Genomic DNA, 16,534 nt, shown 5'->3' on the forward strand with positions numbered 1-16,534 from the left:
TGCCAGATAAAATTGCAAGGTTCTATTTAGTAAAGAAGGGGACAATGGATGCTGGGGGACAACTAGCAGCTTCTGCCACAGCAAACATTCTTCTTCAAGATGTCTGCAAGGCTTATTTCCTCACTTCAAGTCTCTGCTCAAATACCACCTGTGTTCTTCCCTAACCACCAAACATAAAATAGCAACCCTCCTTATCTTCCTTACCCTGCATTATTTTTCTCCATAGAACTTATTATCATCTCCTATACTTGTTTCCCATCTGTTTTCCCCTAACTAGAAATATAAGTCCCGTGATGGCTGCTCTATCGCTAGTCCCTAATGTTATGCCCACACGTAGGTGATCAGAAAATATTTATGGAACAAATGGATAAATGCATAGAATCTTCATTAGTTACTAAGGGGCTAAACTCTGGAGTCAGACTTTCTGGATGGAAATGCCCCTGGATAGTTTATCTCCATGTCCTTTTTGAAAAAAACTAAAATAGTGCCTGCCTTGTAGGGTTCTTGTGAGGATTAAATGACTTTATGTATGTACTGCTTAGAATAAATCCAGTGACACTCAAGTCAGGGTAGTTAGGTGCCTTGCCAGTGGGCTCTACTTTGGAATTTATGTTCCCCAGTGTGACAGAGTTGGACTCAGTTGTGGTTTCCCTACACATGGCTCTTCTTTTTTTTTTTTCTCTCCCCTTCCCTACCCCGCCTCCCCCCCCCCCCCCCCAGTTGTCTGCTGTGGCCATTTGTTGTGTTCTTCTGTGCCCACTTGTATTCTTGTCAGCGGCACCCAGAATCTGTGTCTCATTTTGTTGCTTCATCTTGCTGCGTCAGCTCTCCGTGCGTGCGGTGCCATTCCTGGGCAGGCTGCACTTATTTCATGCTAGGCAGCTCTCCTTACAGGGCACACTCCTTGAGCATGGGGCTCCCCTACGTGGGGAACACCCCTGCGTGGCGCGGCAGTTCTTGTGCACATCAGCACTGTGCATGCGCACATGACTTTTCTGTCCTTCTATTTGAACCTATAATTATTACTAGAGTTGGTAGGTATATGTCTAAGAGACTTAAATCTTTGAACTCTTCAGGTGCCAGCTGGGCCCGGAATCTCAACAGAGTTCCAGCACTTACTCTCCAGTTCATTGGTCTCACCCAGGACAACTAACAAGGAGGTGATGATGGACAACCACCATACCAAGGAACTGAGAGAGTCTACAACTGTAAGCAAGAGAGTCCCATTCATTGACCCTATGGGTTGGAAGCCCCCTCTCAATTAGAGGTAGAGTGGACATCACCATCCCAGAATCCTCAGGATTGGGGAATGAACTATGGACTAAAGTAGCCTCACTGGTTTTCTATTATAGACTCACTGTGATTATAGAAATGGAAAAAACTAACCATTGATGTGGAGCAGTGGCCTCTGGAGGTTCTGAGGGCAGCAAGGGGGGAATCAGATGTAACACAGGGGGCATTTTGGGGACTTGGGAATTGTCCTGAATGACATTGCAATGACAGGCCATTATACATCTTGTAATAACTTCCAAAATTGTGTGGGAGAGAGTGTAAACTACAATGTAAACTCTAATCTGTGCTTAGAGGCAACGTTCCAAAACATGTTAATCAATTCCAGTGAATGTACCAGACACACATACTAAAAAGAGTAAGTCCAATAAATAATAAGCACTTGATATAACCAATGGGTTAGCTATTTGTTTTTGTTGTTCACAGCACTCTTGTCAATTTCTGTTGATGTAAGGGTGAAGAAGACATAATAGGGTTCAGTGAGGACACTATTAACGCAAAGGCACCTCTCCTGGAAAGGCAGAGAAGAGTCACAGAGTCACAATAAGTCTTAAAGGATATACAGACGTTTTCCAGACAAATACTGTCTTATCTCACTGTGGTATTGATTTGCATTTCTATAATGGCTAATGATATCGAGCATCTTCTAATGTGCATACTTGTCCTTTGTATATCTTCTTTGGAAAAAACATCTATTCAAATCCTTTGCCCATTTTTTAATTGGGTTGTTTTTTTGTTGAGTTGTAGAAGTTCTTTATATATTCTCAGTATTAAACCCTTACCAGATAAATGATTTACAACTATCTTCTTTCACCATTTTGTAGGTTTCTTCACTTTCTTGATGTCTTTTGATGTGCAAGTTTTTAATTTTGAGGAAGTCCAATTTATCTGTTTTGTCTTTTGTTGCATATGCAACATATCTAAGAATGGCAAATCCAGTTATATTCTCTCCTATGTTATTTTCTAAGTTTCATGCTTTTAGCTTATGTTAGGTCATTGATTCATTTTGAGTTAACTTTTGTATAGGGCATTAGCTAGAGGTCCAACTTCATTCCTTTGTATGGGGAAATCCAGTTTTTCCAGCACCATTTGTTGAAGAGACTTTTCTCCACTGAATGTACTTGAAAGCCAGCTGGCCATAGATGTATGGGTTTATTTCTATACTCACAAGTCTATTCAATTGGTCTATCCCTATACCAGTACCACACTGTTTTACTGTAGCTCTGTAATATGCTTTGAAATTGGGAAATATAAGGCCTCCAACTTTGTACTTTTTTGAGAATGTTTTGGCTATTTGGGTTATCTTGCAATTATATATGAATTTGAGTATTGACTTTTTCATTTCTGTAAAAAAAGGCTGTTCAAATTTTGATAGGGATAGAATGTTGTGTTTTATTCTTAGAAAATGGGAAGTTATTGCAAAGTTTTAAGCATCAGTTTGTGTTTTCTGGTCAATGAGTAGAAAAAGATAGAAGGGTACAAAAGTGGATACAGGAACATCATGGGGTATGATGGTTAGAGGAAGGCAGAATCAAGAGATACTTAGAAATATAAAGCAGGGAAGCAGATGTGGCTCAAGTGATAGGGCTTCTGCTTACCACATGGGAGGACCCAGGTTCGACCCCTGGGGCCTCCTGGTGATAAAGAAGAGAAAGCATGCCTGCACGGTGATTCAAGTGCCTTCGTGGGTGCCTGTGTGGCGAGCTGAGTGCCCACATGGTGAGCTGAGTGCTCGCAATGTGAGTCAGTGCCCGTGCAAATGAGTCCCAGAGCAAGATGACACAACAAAAAAGAGACTAAGGGAGAGTCAAGGTGAAGTGCAGCAGAAACCAGGAACAGAGGTGGTGCATCAAATCCCGGGAATCCTAGAGGAGAAAGACAAGAAAAGAAGACAAAAAGAGAAAAAGATACAGACCACACAGTAAATGGACACAGACAGCAAAAAAAGCTGGGTGGGGGGAGGGGGAGGAGAAGGGGAAAAAAAGAAATATAAAGTGAAAGAATTTGGAAATTAAGTGAGGGGGTGAAAAAGAGGGATGTGTCTAGGTTTCTAGCTTCTGCAACTGGATGAGTACTAGGTATAGGAGGGAAGTTTGAGTTGGGCCTTAACCATGTTGAATTTGGTATGTTTCTGAGACACCTAAGTGGAGATGTCAAGCTCCAGTTCAGAGGAGAGAGGAGTCACCAGTAAACAAAGCCCAGAGAGGGAATAAAACCATCTTAGAAAAATTAGACTGTGAAGGAACAGGACCGAGAGAATTGTCTGGCTTTAAAGGCTGAGAAGAGGTTGAGCCTGAATGAGGCTAAGTAGCTGCAGTCAAAGAGGCAGTAATAAAACCGTAAGAGTTGACTCACAGACATCAAGGGAAGAATGCCAATGATAAGAAACTAGTTAATAGTACAGAAATATTCTTTCTCCATTGAGTGTACTTGGTATCTTGTTGAAAAGTGAAGTAAGCTAAGGATTGGGAAAAAAACCACTGGACTCAGGTCACCTTGGTAAACCTGGATGACCTTAGGAAGAACTATTTCAGTGGACTAAGGGTTGCAGAAGTTAAAGTCCTCAGGTTGAAAGATGGGAATGGAGACCAGTAAGATGGTCAAAGTAAACAACTGTTTTAAGAAGTCTGGTTGGAAATTGGAAGAGGATGGTAGTTGGAGAAGAAATGGGCCCCGAGTGGCTTATTTTAACAGGGGAATCTTTAGCATGTTTAAATATTGATAAGAATTCAGTAAGGTGAAAGAAGTCAGAGATTCTTGAAGAGGGAAAGAGTAGGATACAGAGCACAGGAATAGGCATTGGCCTTAGAAGAGAGGGATGTTTGTTTTGTTTAGACAGGAGGGAAAAGGGAGAGGTGATATAAGTAGGTGAGTAAATCTGAATGCTAGATGTTGAGGGAGTTCCCAACTGAAGGATTCTACTTTTATCTGAAGCAATTAGCAAGGTTACCTACAGAAAATGGAAGAGAAAGGTAAGGAGTAAAAAAAGCCTAAAGAATATGGGTTTGAAATAGTCGTTGCAGGAAGCAGGTCACTTTCTACTTCCATTCTTCAACCTGAGGATTTTGATTTTTGTCAACCCTTAGTCCACTAAAATAGTTCTTCCTAAGGTCATCCTGGTTTACCAAGATGACTTGATTCCAATGGTTATTTCCCAGTCCTTAGCTTGTTTCACTTTTCAACAAGGTTCCAAGTATATTCAATGGAAAAAGAATAGTTTAGTATTAATAACTAGTTCCTTATTTTTCACCAGAAAAATCTTGTGAAATTATAGGGTCTGGGACACTATTTCAAGTTGATAACCATGGTATAAATATGCTCAATAGGAGGGATTCTTAACAAGGGGTCTATGAGCTTGAAATTTAAATTAAAAAATACATTATTCTTGTGGGGACATGTTGGTATGGGTGTGATATATTTATTAAATAATGCACAGTATAGTGTGGATTTAATAAAGGGTCTATGGTTTTCAACTGACTGGGTGAACAAAAAAAGGGGACCATGGAACAAAAAAAGGTTAAGAACCCCTGTTCTATAGTAATTTCCTTGGGTGGCATTCAGCTATCCAAATGCAGGGACAATGTATTTTCACCTAAGGTTGGTATTTTGTGAAAAGGATCCAACAAATAGATGAGAGACAAGGAAATTTAAGCTATTGGAAGAAAAACACTAGACTACAAGCTGGATAAGATCTAAACACAGAAAGATCTAATGGATAGAGAAGGAAGAAGCAATGGTCTGAATGCTTCAGTGAAACCAAAGAATGGTAGAAAAGAGAGCAGTTCAATAAACAAAGTGGAAGGAATATGGACAGTCAATTAGATGCAAGTGTTTTGAAGATAGAGCAGTTTGGGGTGATGGCAAGTCAGGATTTAACTAAGGGAGTGGGTGGTTAAGGCACAGTGGAAATCACTGGAAGACTGCTTAAAGAACTAACATTAAGTGGACTGTCCCATTTAGACATCAAAGTATCAAGGGGTAGATAGGAAGACCATGGGGTGGTTTTTTAAAGCAAAGTGGCAGAAGAGTGGTAGATTTTAAGGACAAGTAATGAGATAGTATGGTTGAATGGCCACAAAGGAATGAGGCAAGGGAAAGGGCAGTTAAGTTCTGAAGCTACATGGCAGGAACACCAATCCCTTCTGCTATATATATATATATATATATATATATATGTTTGTGATAAGGTGATAACGTGTTGCTAAAATTTATTCCCATGTATTGTGCTTTAAACATCACATTGTTCCCGTTTATCTTTATGGCAAGATCTGAGGGAGACTTTGGATGATGGAGTAGTAGGAATAAGATTTTTCTTTTAAGTATATTTATAAACAGAAAGAACCACAGCAAAAGAGAATAAAAATTTAAGAGAGGAATCAACGGATGGATCCGATTGAGGGACACGTGTTTTTCCATGCCTAGGAGCAGTTGAGTACATGTGAGCTTACAGATATAAGCTCTGGAAGTTCAAAGAGCACAGCCCTTCCCCAGCAATTATTAATTATATGACATGGAAAGAGGAAACACAGATAATTCACAATGGATGTTTACTGCATGGATACACATAAATGTTGATGTGGAATATTCCCACTAGCAGCACATACCTAGCTGCTGCAATGGAGGAACAGAAAAAACAGCTGAATTGATTAAAAAAAGAGGCCAAGGGCAGAAAGAAATTGAGGTGGTGGAATGACATACCATTCGGACTGCTAAAAGAAGAGGTAAATTCTACAAATATGCCTGAAATAAGAATAAGGCCTAGAGCAGCATTGTGCCTGGGAATTTCCTCCTGACAGCCTTCATGTTACTCAAATGTGGCCAGTCTCGAAGCCAAACTCAGCATGTAAATGCAATGCCTTCCCCCCAGCGTGGGACATGACACCCGGGGATGAGCCTCCCTGGCACCGAGGGATCACTAACAACTACCAACTGATGATGCAACTGGAAAATGACCTTGAATGTAAGGTTCAATGCGGATCAGCAGAATATCCCTGTCTACATAAAATAACATGACTTTAAAATGCTGTTTGACCTAATGTAAGGGGGAAATGGAAAGGAGAAATGAGTTTATATGGCTAAGAGTCTCTAAAAAAGAGTCTGGAGGCTGTCAGAAGGATTACCCTTATGCACAACTGAGCAGAGTCTAAGAGACAGATAAAGTAGATACAACCACCAGGTATTGGTTCCTTTGAGGGCTAAAGAGACCCATGAGTGCTATGGTCATGTCAGATGGGGTTAACTGCCATGTCAGATGGCCCTTCTTTGGAGCTGGTGTTTATGCGTGATGAATCTGAACTCAGATGGGATCTCTCTTCATAAGACTTTCATGCTACTGTGCTGGAGTTGTAGTTGGTGTTGGGGTTTAAGATATATTTAGGGGATCTGAATCTCTGGACTGACCATGTGATAGCCAGGCCCTGAGCCTCAACAGACTCCAACACCTACAATCTGATTTATTGGACTCACCTCACTCAGCTAAGATGGAGTTGAAGAAGGACAACCACCACACCATGGAGCCTAGAGTGCCTACAACTGAAAGCAGGAGGATTGCATCCAGTATCCATGTGGAATCTGAGCCTCCTCTTGACATAGAGGTGCAATGGACATAACCAATCCAATGTCCACAGAGAAAAGGTGGCATTGGAGTGGGAAAAGTGGACATGGTGGCTAATGGGTATGGGGAATGGCAGGAAGAGATGAGATGTGGAGGCGTCTTTGGGACTTGGAGCTCCCCTGGATGGTGCTTCAGGGGCAATCACCAGACATTGTAAATCCTCACAGGGCCCACTGGATGGAATGGGGGAGAGTATGGGCCATGATGTGGACCATTGACCATGAGGTGCAGAGGTGCCCAGAGATGTACTTACCAAATGCAATGGATGTGTCATGATGATGGGAATGAGTGTTGCTGGGGGGGGGAGTGGTGGGGTGGGGGTAGTGGGGTTGAAAGGGTCCTCATATATATTTTTTTAATGTAATATTTTTACAAAATCAATTAAAAATAAATAAATAAAAATACAATAGTGTATAATAAAAAAAAAGGAGAGGATGGAATCAGAAAGCAAAGAATAGGATACAGTAGAAATAATGTGGGCTACAGAAGTAGAAGAGCTGAAGTTAGAAGATTATAGACAAAGAGTAGGCACTGAGACATTAAAGAGGTCCTGAAAATTTGGTTTTATCCATTTTTTCAGTTACACAATCTAATTCTCTTGTAGGTATGTATTGTAGAATATGGTTCCCTATGTTTTCCCCATCCTGAAGACAAGCACACATACCTTCTTCTTTGCTCAAAGGTTTTACTGCTTATCTTGGGAAGACAGAAAATAAGAAAGTAACAACCTCAGGAAACTGATGAAGTTCTAGAACATCCTGGAACATTTATAGGTTTCATTTCTGCTCTGTGATCACTGATTTCCTAGGAGTTAGTGCCTTGAAGTCATGTGGTTTTTTGATCTGTTGCTCTTAGATATCCCTTTCTTTTCCTGAAACCTGGCAGAATCCTTTCTTATAAGATACAGTCCATGAAAATATTGTTATTAATTAATGCAGACATGGCTCAGGAGTGAGAAATTTGAAGTCAGAGCACCCATTTTCTCTGTCATCTGGGAAAGAACCAACTTCCTATTGCTTTTATCAGTCTCAAACTTGTACCCACAAACCCTGCTTTAACCAGGGTCTGGAAATGTTGAGGTTTTCCTTCTGCATATAGAGGTAATTCTCAGCTGCCAGGTCTGAAGTTAGCAGTATGTACTGACTTACAGAACAAAGGAATGTGCCAATAAAGTAAGCAGAGGTTCCCTACCCAGAATAGAAACCAAACAGAGTAAAAAGCCAGTTTATTGGCTCCAGGAAAAGAAGCAACGGGGTACCCAGCTCTCAGGCAAACCCTCACTCTCTCTGTACTGGCTTCAGCCAACCCAAGGTCCACTGGATCCCTCAATCTGAGGGCCCCTCAAGTCCCTCCCCTCCTGGGGTGAGGCCAGCTAGCTGCCTGACGGGGAGGCTCCGGGCTGTTCAGAAGCAACACCTGGCACAGCCGAGGCGGCCTCGTAGTCTGCGATGCGGCGCTGTACCAGGGCAGGCATGAGCTGCACATAAGCGGCCATGAGGCGGTGGTTGGAATGGATCAGCTTCCCTGCACAGCTGTGCAGACAGGCCTCCTGGAAGGAAGACAGGGTGGTAGCAGAGGTCAAAGGGGTCTACCAGGCCCCATTTCCTTCTTTCTGCATTCCCAGCCTAGAACCAACGGTCGTGTAAAGGCCAGGGTTGGAGATAGAGGAAGCAGGGAGATGGGCAGTCGACCGGTAACTGAGGAACTCCTACTCAGTACTCAGTTCCCCACCTCCTCGGCGTCCAAAGCTCGGTGGTGCAGGCTGGGCACGCAGCGCTGGAAGCAGAGTTCTGTCATCCGATTGTACACCAACAGGAAATCCCGCAACTGGGGGGAAAAAGGGGACCAGGGACTCAGCGGTAACGGGTTCCGCACCTCAATTCAGGCCCCGCCGCCCGAGGTTTCCCAGGGCCGCGCATCACAGCCAGATGCTCCCAGTCCTTGGTCCCCTAGCTCTTTCGGGTATCCACGACCAGGACAGGGATGTGAGCTGAAGGTATGGCCCTGGACCGACTTAGCGCCCACTCACGTTTCTCAGTTGCTGCTGCTGCTCCATTCCGCCGCCGGCGCGCGCCTACGTCACTTCCGTTGTCACTTTTCGGTAACACCCCGGAAGTGATCTAGCAGGGTTCCCCAAGGATTGAGGGGTTGGCTCAAAGATCGCCCTGCCCTCGGTAGCTAACGTCACCTCCGCCCTTATAATCTGCGACGTGGCCGGCTTCTTCTGCCCTGCAGGGGTCGTCACTTCCGCCGAGTTCCTGACCTGCTGCTAGGATCGCGACGGGAACTGGAGCCGGAGGTCCCAGCGCTACCCGGGCCTGGCGCCCTGAGGGGAAGAGCAGCCCAGCCCCAGGTGAGAGGTTCTTACCTGGGCGAGGGGGAGTTGAACGCACGAACCTGCCCTAAGGGCAAGATGTCCCTCAGCCTTGGAGGAGGATGGGGACACACCTGATGCCCAGGTGTGTGGGGGTGGGGCGGGGACTCACACCTGGGGAGACAGAACTGACTTTGGAAGGCCCTGTCTCCTTCCTATGTCTTGGGAAGGAGAGGCTTTTACTAGCGATGGGGAACATACCGCAATTGATTCATCCTGGGGAGATGTCGAGGAGGGGAGGTGCATGGGGTGGAGGAGGGAGAGACTGTCCGAAGTAAGGTGGAAGAAACACCAAAAGAGTGGTAAAAGGAGTGATCAAGCAATAGAGGACATAATTAAATGGGGAGCAGACACCTGAGTCCTGAAAAAGGGTTCATTTCCTTGTGGGTGGAGACACACCTGAATGGAGATAAGCTCCAAGAGGGCACAGATTTCACCTTCCTGTTCACTACTAGTGCCTCAAATGGTGCCTGCCATATGGTAGGCATTCATTAAATGTCTACTGAATGATTGAAAGCATGATCATGCTTTGAGGAGTTGAAGACACCTGAGGCCTAGCTGTGCATGTATATAAATGTGCACCTTGGAGGGAGAAACATACAGCTGAGAAAAGGCAAGGTGGCTGGACCCCAGGCCACACTTAAGCCCTTGCAACAACTTCTTAAAACCTCACAATGTCCAGGGAGGCCTTCCTCTTCTAGAGTGCTGGACAGTTTGCAGAGCTATCTATGTCGGGTTTTGCAGGGCCCTGGGGTGGAGAGTTTGACTCCAGTCACTTCTCCAGCCATGACGGACGGGATCCTGGGGAAGGCAGCCACAATGGAGATCCCCATCCATGGGAATGGCGAAGCCGGGCAGCTTCCTGAGGATGATGGGCTGGAGCAGGTGCTTCTATTTAATTCTTCTCCTAATTGTTTCAGTTCAGCAATCCCTACTCAAGCCCTGGGCTCTCATTCTCATTCCACTTGCCTGCCCCTAATTTATCTAACTCTTCTTAATCTTTTTACAAATCTTCATTCTGGTTTTGTGCAGATTTCCCTTGTATGTGCCCTCTATGATGTTTCAATCCAACCTTGTTCCCACCCCCAAAATGCTTCAGCTGCCCTATGTTCCTGAAGTTCCCCTCTTCTCTGGCCTATAGGACCTCCAGCAGGTGATGGTGTCAGGACCCAACCTCAATGAAACCAGCATTGTGTCTGGTGGCTATGGGGGCTCTGGTGATGGACTCATTCCTACAGGTATGAATGATCAGAGACAGGAAGATTGAGTTAAGAGGGAGGACAGGAATAGTTCCAGGGAGTATTGGATGTATACCTGGAGGTCTTGGGAACTTCTGCTAGTAGGAAGCCCATGAGCCCTCCTTAGCCCATGGCCAGCTCCCAGGGTTGTCCATCTGCTCCCATTTGTCATTTAACCCCTGAGATGCACCCATTTGTCCTTTCCCTGCTACCACCACCTGAGCCAAGTTAAGATTTCTAGGTCAGAGAAGTACTACTGCTCTGTAGCTTGAGGCTGATTTTGAACTTTGTGAGGTTTCTTAGAGTTTTACTTCAGACTCTTAAATTTAGAGGAACAAACAGCTCTGAAATGTCATACAGACTAGGATTCCACATGGGAAAGCCACCAGGTTTCCAGTTACTAGGATCAACTGATCTTGATACTCCTCTCCCCCAATATACTCGTCAGTTTCTTCTGTTTCTTCTACCCTGGGAGAGACTGTATTCTAGCAACAACCACCCCCATCCCACACACACTCACACTCCTCAGAAGGAGACCAGGTGCTCTCATGGAGATGTATATGGGTTTTAGGTCTCAGGGCACAAGGTTTAATTTTCCCCCAGTGAGCAGGGGAATCTGCTTATGTCTGTAGTTTCTGCTCCTTCAGGAAATTCATTTTCAGGCACTGGGAGGGAAATTTGGGTAGGGCCACAGAGGTGTCTGGTTGTGTCTGAAAGAGGCCGATGTCAGAGAACTTGGTCCTTTAGGGTCCGGATGCCATCCTTCTCACAGTGCCCCTCCCAGTGGCCCCGGAGATGAGGTGGCTCGGGGCATCGCCGGAGAGAAGTTTGACATCGTCAAGAAGTGGGGCATCAACACATACAAGGTGGGACTTAAACACCTCTCTGTATCCCCAAAACTCCCTTGGGAAACTTTTCCTTTTTCCCCAGACCCCAGTATCCCATCTGTGACTGAGATCAGGAGCCTAGGGTTGCTGGGGTAGGTACTTAAGTAGTGTGTGGGGGTGCTAGGGTCCCTGACTTATTCTTCTACTTCCCAATCAGTGTACAAAACAGCTGTTATCAGAGCGATTTGGGAGAGGCTCCCGGACTGTGGACCTGGAATTAGAGCTGCAGATTGAACTGCTGCGTGAGACGAAGCGCAAGTATGAGAGTGTCCTGCAGCTGGGCCGGGCATTGACAGCCCACCTCTACAGCCTGCTGCAGACCCAGCATGCACTGGGGGATGCGTTTGCTGACCTCAGCCAGAAGTCCCCAGAGCTTCAGGTGCCTCAGCCAGGCCAAAGAGGGTGGGGGGACTGGGCCCAGGCCATCTCAGGCAGTCACCCCTCAGCCACCCTCCCTCCCTCCCTCCTACAGCCCACAGGGAGAACCCCTCCAGGGTGGGCCCAGCCCTGCCCCAGGAACACTCACCTGTGGAGGCAGCCTAAGGGTGTGTACGGAGGTCCAGAGTTGGAGGAGTTGGGGCAAGGCGCACACTAGGTGACTCACATGTAACCCTTCTCTGCATTGGCGAGAATGCCGGTGGTGCTTGGCCTAATTAGAGCCTTTTCCTTGGCTGCTGCACTATCTCTCCCTGTTGCAGTCCTGTGAATTTATCTGAGAAGCACCACTCTCCCCATTCCTACTCTCGGCATTCCCAGGGAGGCCCCCTAACTTTCTGGCTGAGAGAGCCTTACTGGAAGCAGTCTTTGGGTGTTTTAGTGTAATTCAATGGCTGTTTCCTCCCTGGGGATGAGGGGAGTGAAGGGCCCTACAACTCTAGTCAGGATTGTTACTCAAGGCCTGTCCCTCCCTTCTGTCTTCAGGAGGAATTTGGCTACAATGCAGAGACGCAGAAGCTGCTGTGCAAGAATGGGGAGACGCTGCTAGGGGCCGTGAACTTCTTTGTCTCTAGCATCAACACTTTGGTCACTAAGACCATGGAAGACACACTCATGACTGTCAAACAGTATGAGGCTGCCAGGTGTGGGCGCTGGCAGGGCCTAAGGTTTTGGGAGTTGGCTGGCATGGGTGGAAGTTTGGGCATTAAGGTTGTAAGAATCCAGGAAAGAAAGGAGAGTATGTGTGGAGGAAAAAGGGGTGGAGACCAGCCTTTATCGCCCCCTCCCCAGGCTGGAATATGACGCCTACAGAACAGATTTAGAGGAGCTGAGCCTAGGTCCCCGGGACGCAGGGACACGGGGCAGAATCGAGAGCGCCCAGGCCACTTTCCAGGCCCATCGGGACAAGTACGAGAAGCTGCGGGGAGATGTAGCCATCAAGCTCAAGTTCCTGGAAGAAAACAAGGTGCTAACCCTATCCCTCTTGACCCTGGTCCACCTTCCCATCTATGACACTAACATTCCCCCTAATTCCCCTCTATCACTGAATCAGGAAGCCCAGCCTGGCTAAGGAATGGTATACTCTTCCCAACCTCCTCAACCCCTGAAACCTTTCCAGGTTACCCTCCTTTCAATCCTTGCCCTTTTCTATTGGAGGATTTGCCTACTGGTCCCAGGAGCTTAACAGAGAAATCACCCTCCCAGGTTGGGGTATCAAAATCTCTGGCTTGGCAAATCAGGTCAGATTTCTCCTTTGACTCCCTGGGTAGAATTCAGCCCCATCAAAGCAGAGTCACATGCCTCTGGTCTGGGCCTAAACTCAGGCTCATAAACCCTCAAGGAGGGTGCTGAGTCTAACCTTAGCTGACCATGCTGGACCTTCAGATCAAGGTGATGCACAAGCAGTTGCTGCTTTTCCACAATGCGGTGTCTGCCTACTTTGCTGGGAACCAGAAACAACTGGAGCAGACCCTACAGCAGTTCAACATCAAGCTGCGACCACCAGGAGCTGAGAAACCCTCTTGGCTAGAGGAGCAGTGAGCCACTCACAGCCCAACCTGGCTATCAAGAAGGACATTGGGAGGGGCAGCCCCCAGGGTTGGGGAAATTGGACATGGGACATCCTCAACCACCTGCCTCTGGCTTGGGCTCCCTCTCCCTTGCTGGGACTTGACACCAGTTTGCCCATGCTGCTGTGGGTGGGTTGCCACCCTGCCCTATATCCTGGCCACTGGGCTTCATTCCCAGATCTTTTCCTTCCACTCCATCAGCCAAAGGCTATAAAAAGACCACTCCCTGGCCAATGGCATCACTCCTCAGGCCTATCCACAGCTCCTGGAGCCTGCCTCCTGACCAATGGCAGAGCTTCAGAAGGCCCTGTCAGCCAGTGGCAGCTCTTCTTGGGCTCCCCTGGGCCAATATTGCCTCCAATGCCCTTTGTCCCTCCTCTGTGCGTGCCCATTGCAGAGAAGGGGACTGGGACCAAACGGGTGGGGATAATGGGACTTCCCCCATCTACCCACTCAGTTTGTGCTTAGAGCCCTGGAAGATTGGGGCCTAGCACTAGGAATAAACCTTTCATAAAAGCAGGCCCAGTGAGGTCAATTTGTTGGGAACTCCAGGAGGGTGGACTGGGTGATAAAATATTCTCTCATCATACACCAAGATCCTATCAAGTCAAAAGAGCTGGTGCCAGGCAGCTGACACAGGTTTGAAGGATAGTCTAAAGGCTTACTTTCTTCCCCCAAGCCTGCTTGGAGCCAAAGCCTTATTTGCCCTGCAGGCCAGTACCTCTTAACTATAGATCTTTTCTTTTAAAGATTTATTTTTTATTTATTTCTGTCCCCTTCCCCGCCACCCCCCCCCCCCCCAGTTGTTTGCTCTCTCTGTCCATTCACTGTGTGTTCTTCTGTGTCCGCTTATATTCTTGTCAGCGGCACTGGGAATCTGTGTCTCTTTCTGTTGCGTCATCTTACTGCGTCAGCTCTGCATGTGTGCGGTGCCACTCCTGGGCAGGCTGCACTTTTTTCCCGCTGGGCGGTTCTCCTTACGGGGCACACTCCTTGCGCATGCGGCTCCCCTACGCGGGGGACACTCCTGCATGGCAGGGCACTCCTTGTGCGCATCAGCACTGCACGTGAGCCAGCTCATCACACGGGTCAGGAGGCCGTGGGTTTGAGCCCTGGACCTCCCATGTGGTAGGCAGATACCCTATCCATTGAGCCAAATCCGCTTCCCTTAACTATAGATCTTAGGAGCACAGGGGATTGGGCCCACTGACCTTCATGCTGCATTCATCCATACAGCAAATATTTTCTGAGCGCTTTTATTTGCCAGGCACTGAGCTAGACCCTGGGGAAATACGGTGAATAAAACAGTCCCTGCCCACAGTGCTTATGGCCTAGTGGGGGATAGAAACAAGTAACTAGGCAACTACAGTGATAAGTACTAGGATACAGGTAGTGCAAAGAGAGCCATGGGAGCAAAGAGGAGGGGCAGCCAGCTCAGACTGGGGTGGAGACAGGGATTGTCAATTTGAAAGCTGAGACTTGAAGGTTGAGTAAGTGACAGCTGGGCAAAGAGTATGGGGAAAATCATACTAGGCAGAGAAGCCAAAATAGGTTTCAATTTGCATTTCAATTTGACTGGAATGAGAAATATTGGAGTGGCTGGAGGAAGAATGCAGAAATAAGCTGATGAGAATGCATACTTGGCCTGTGAATGAAGGGGGCTGTGAAGGCTTTTAAGTAGAAGGTTGATAGCATGGGAGAAGTTTAGGGTTGAGGAAAGTAGTCCCTACAAGGGTTAAAGTCATCCAGATTCCAGTCTCTGCATCCTGGGTAATCTAGCAGCCCCAGCGCAAAGCTACAAATTCGCAAGCACTGGAGCCCCCTAGTAGTGCTGGAACTCAGATGGATGAGCTGTTGAGGCAGTTCCCATGGCCCCTGCTGCATTCTGATGTTAATCCCAAATTTGAATTTGTGTGAGGCAAAAAAGCTCCCCAAAAGCACTTTGATTAAATCAGAGCCCAGGTGCAATCACCTCTGTTCTCCTTGGCCAAGGAGTGCTCCAGATCTTTCAACATTCTCCCCTCTCTGGCCAAAGGAAACAAACAGCTCAGTGGGCAGAGTCTCAGCACCAGCATCCATATAATCCAACTCTGCTCTTTGTCACAGACAGTGCCTCTCCCAGGCAGGCTTCCTGGGCTTTGGTCAAACTGCAGTCATTTGACTACAGCTTGATTATTAGTTGGGGGTCCACATATATGCCACCATTTTATAGGTCACCGGGACGTTTTAAACGTGAAAGGTAAGGAACATTAGTGATCAGAGGCAGGGCTTAAGAGCAGGTCTCAGATCTTGGTTCCACCACTTTCTAGGTGAGGGACCAGGATTAATTTAACATCTGGGAGCCAGAGCTCTCAGTTTCTTGCATTGTAAAACAGCACTAATAAAAGAAGCTATCTCTCAAGGTTATGAGTATTAAACTAGATAATATATGTGAAGTGAATTGTTTCTGTGGCTGACACATAATAACATCGCAGTCCCTGACAACTACTGTTAGAGTGATTTTTATTATTTTCTACCGGGCTGCTTTCCCTTAATGCGGTGATGCTGAGAATTGCTCTGGGTCTCTGGGAAGAGGAAAGGAAACGCTGAGATTCTGAACCATGATTTCCTCACGAGGGGGCCTCTGAAGGAAAGCCAGGCAGCTAGAGCCCAGTCAAGTTCCCCACCTTTCTAATTCGTCAGCACCTGGGTACTGCCCTTCCACTCTGGGGGCCTTGGGAGGCAATCCCTGCCTCTCCGCCTCTCAGCAGAAAACAGACGGGCTTATTCTGTAGGACCCCGCAAGAAAACTGGAAAGGGCGCCTCCAGAAGGCAGCCGGAACAGGCTCCCGAAATCCCTACTTGGACCAGCTGCTCTTCCTGGACGGAGTCTCAGCCCAGTCCCAGAGACCAATTACGCCGCCCTCCCTCCTGGAGCCCTCGGAGGCCAGAGGCGGCAGGCGGGGACTGGGAATCCGGGCTCCGGGCTCCGGCTCCCGGGCTCCACAGCCCGAGCGGAGGCGGCGCCCGCAGGAGCCGCAGGAGCCGCAGGGAGCAGGGGGCGGGGCGGGGGCGGGGCCTCCGCGGCAGCGGGCGGGGAGTGGGCGAGGCTTCAGCGTCTGAGCCACCTCCTCCGCCGGCGGGTC

At 47.2% G+C, this 16,534-nt stretch overlaps 2 protein-coding genes across 5 annotated transcripts; one reads left to right on the forward strand and one right to left on the reverse strand.

Moving 5' to 3' along the window:
• Positions 1-8,112: 8,112 nt before the first annotated feature.
• On the reverse strand, positions 8,113-9,030 carry TIMM10B (translocase of inner mitochondrial membrane 10B). The gene is made up of 3 exons (XM_004466925.3): positions 8,934-9,030; positions 8,636-8,731; positions 8,113-8,453 (listed from the first exon to the last, which is right to left on the reverse strand). The coding sequence occupies exons 1-3, from the start codon at positions 8,958-8,960 to the stop codon at positions 8,277-8,279; spliced, it is 300 nt and encodes a 99-aa protein (XP_004466982.1). The 5' UTR covers positions 8,961-9,030; the 3' UTR covers positions 8,113-8,276.
• A 114-nt stretch (positions 9,031-9,144) lies between these two features.
• On the forward strand, positions 9,145-13,928 carry ARFIP2 (ARF interacting protein 2). 4 transcript variants are annotated; one of them, XM_012528412.4, is made up of 8 exons: positions 9,145-9,257; positions 10,063-10,163; positions 10,420-10,516; positions 11,264-11,382; positions 11,561-11,782; positions 12,325-12,482; positions 12,631-12,805; positions 13,225-13,515. In XM_012528412.4, exons 2-8 carry the CDS (start codon positions 10,065-10,067, stop codon positions 13,378-13,380), a joined length of 1,026 nt encoding a protein of 341 aa, XP_012383866.1. In that variant the 5' UTR covers positions 9,145-9,257; positions 10,063-10,064; the 3' UTR covers positions 13,381-13,515. The 4 variants fall into 4 exon arrangements, with proteins under 4 accessions (XP_012383866.1, XP_004466981.1, XP_058161796.1 ...); XM_004466924.5 differs by having other exon boundaries at positions 9,151-9,257; positions 10,023-10,163; positions 13,225-13,928; XM_058305813.2 differs by having other exon boundaries at positions 9,151-9,257; positions 10,023-10,163; positions 13,181-13,357.
• Positions 13,929-16,534: the final 2,606 nt, after the last annotated feature.

This window comes from Dasypus novemcinctus, chromosome 10 (assembly GCF_030445035.2).
Source record: "Dasypus novemcinctus isolate mDasNov1 chromosome 10, mDasNov1.1.hap2, whole genome shotgun sequence".
Taxonomy (NCBI): Eukaryota; Metazoa; Chordata; class Mammalia; order Cingulata; family Dasypodidae; genus Dasypus; species Dasypus novemcinctus.

Coding starts and splice junctions, on each gene's coding strand:
- TIMM10B (XM_004466925.3), bottom strand. CDS start 8,960: ATGGAGCAGCAGCAGCAACTGAGAAAC. Junction 8,732..8,933: donor AGCAGCAGCAACTGAGAAAC/GTGAGTGGGCGC, acceptor TTTTCCCCCCAG/TTGCGGGATTTCCTGTTGGT. Junction 8,454..8,635: donor GAGCTTTGGACGCCGAGGAG/GTGGGGAACTGA, acceptor TCTTCCTTCCAG/GAGGCCTGTCTGCACAGCTG.
- ARFIP2 (XM_012528412.4), top strand. CDS start 10,065: ATGACGGACGGGATCCTGGGGAAGGCAGCCACAATGGAGATCCCCATC. Junction 11,383..11,560: donor GGGGCATCAACACATACAAG/GTGGGACTTAAA, acceptor CTTCCCAATCAG/TGTACAAAACAGCTGTTATC. Junction 11,783..12,324: donor AGAAGTCCCCAGAGCTTCAG/GTGCCTCAGCCA, acceptor TTCTGTCTTCAG/GAGGAATTTGGCTACAATGC.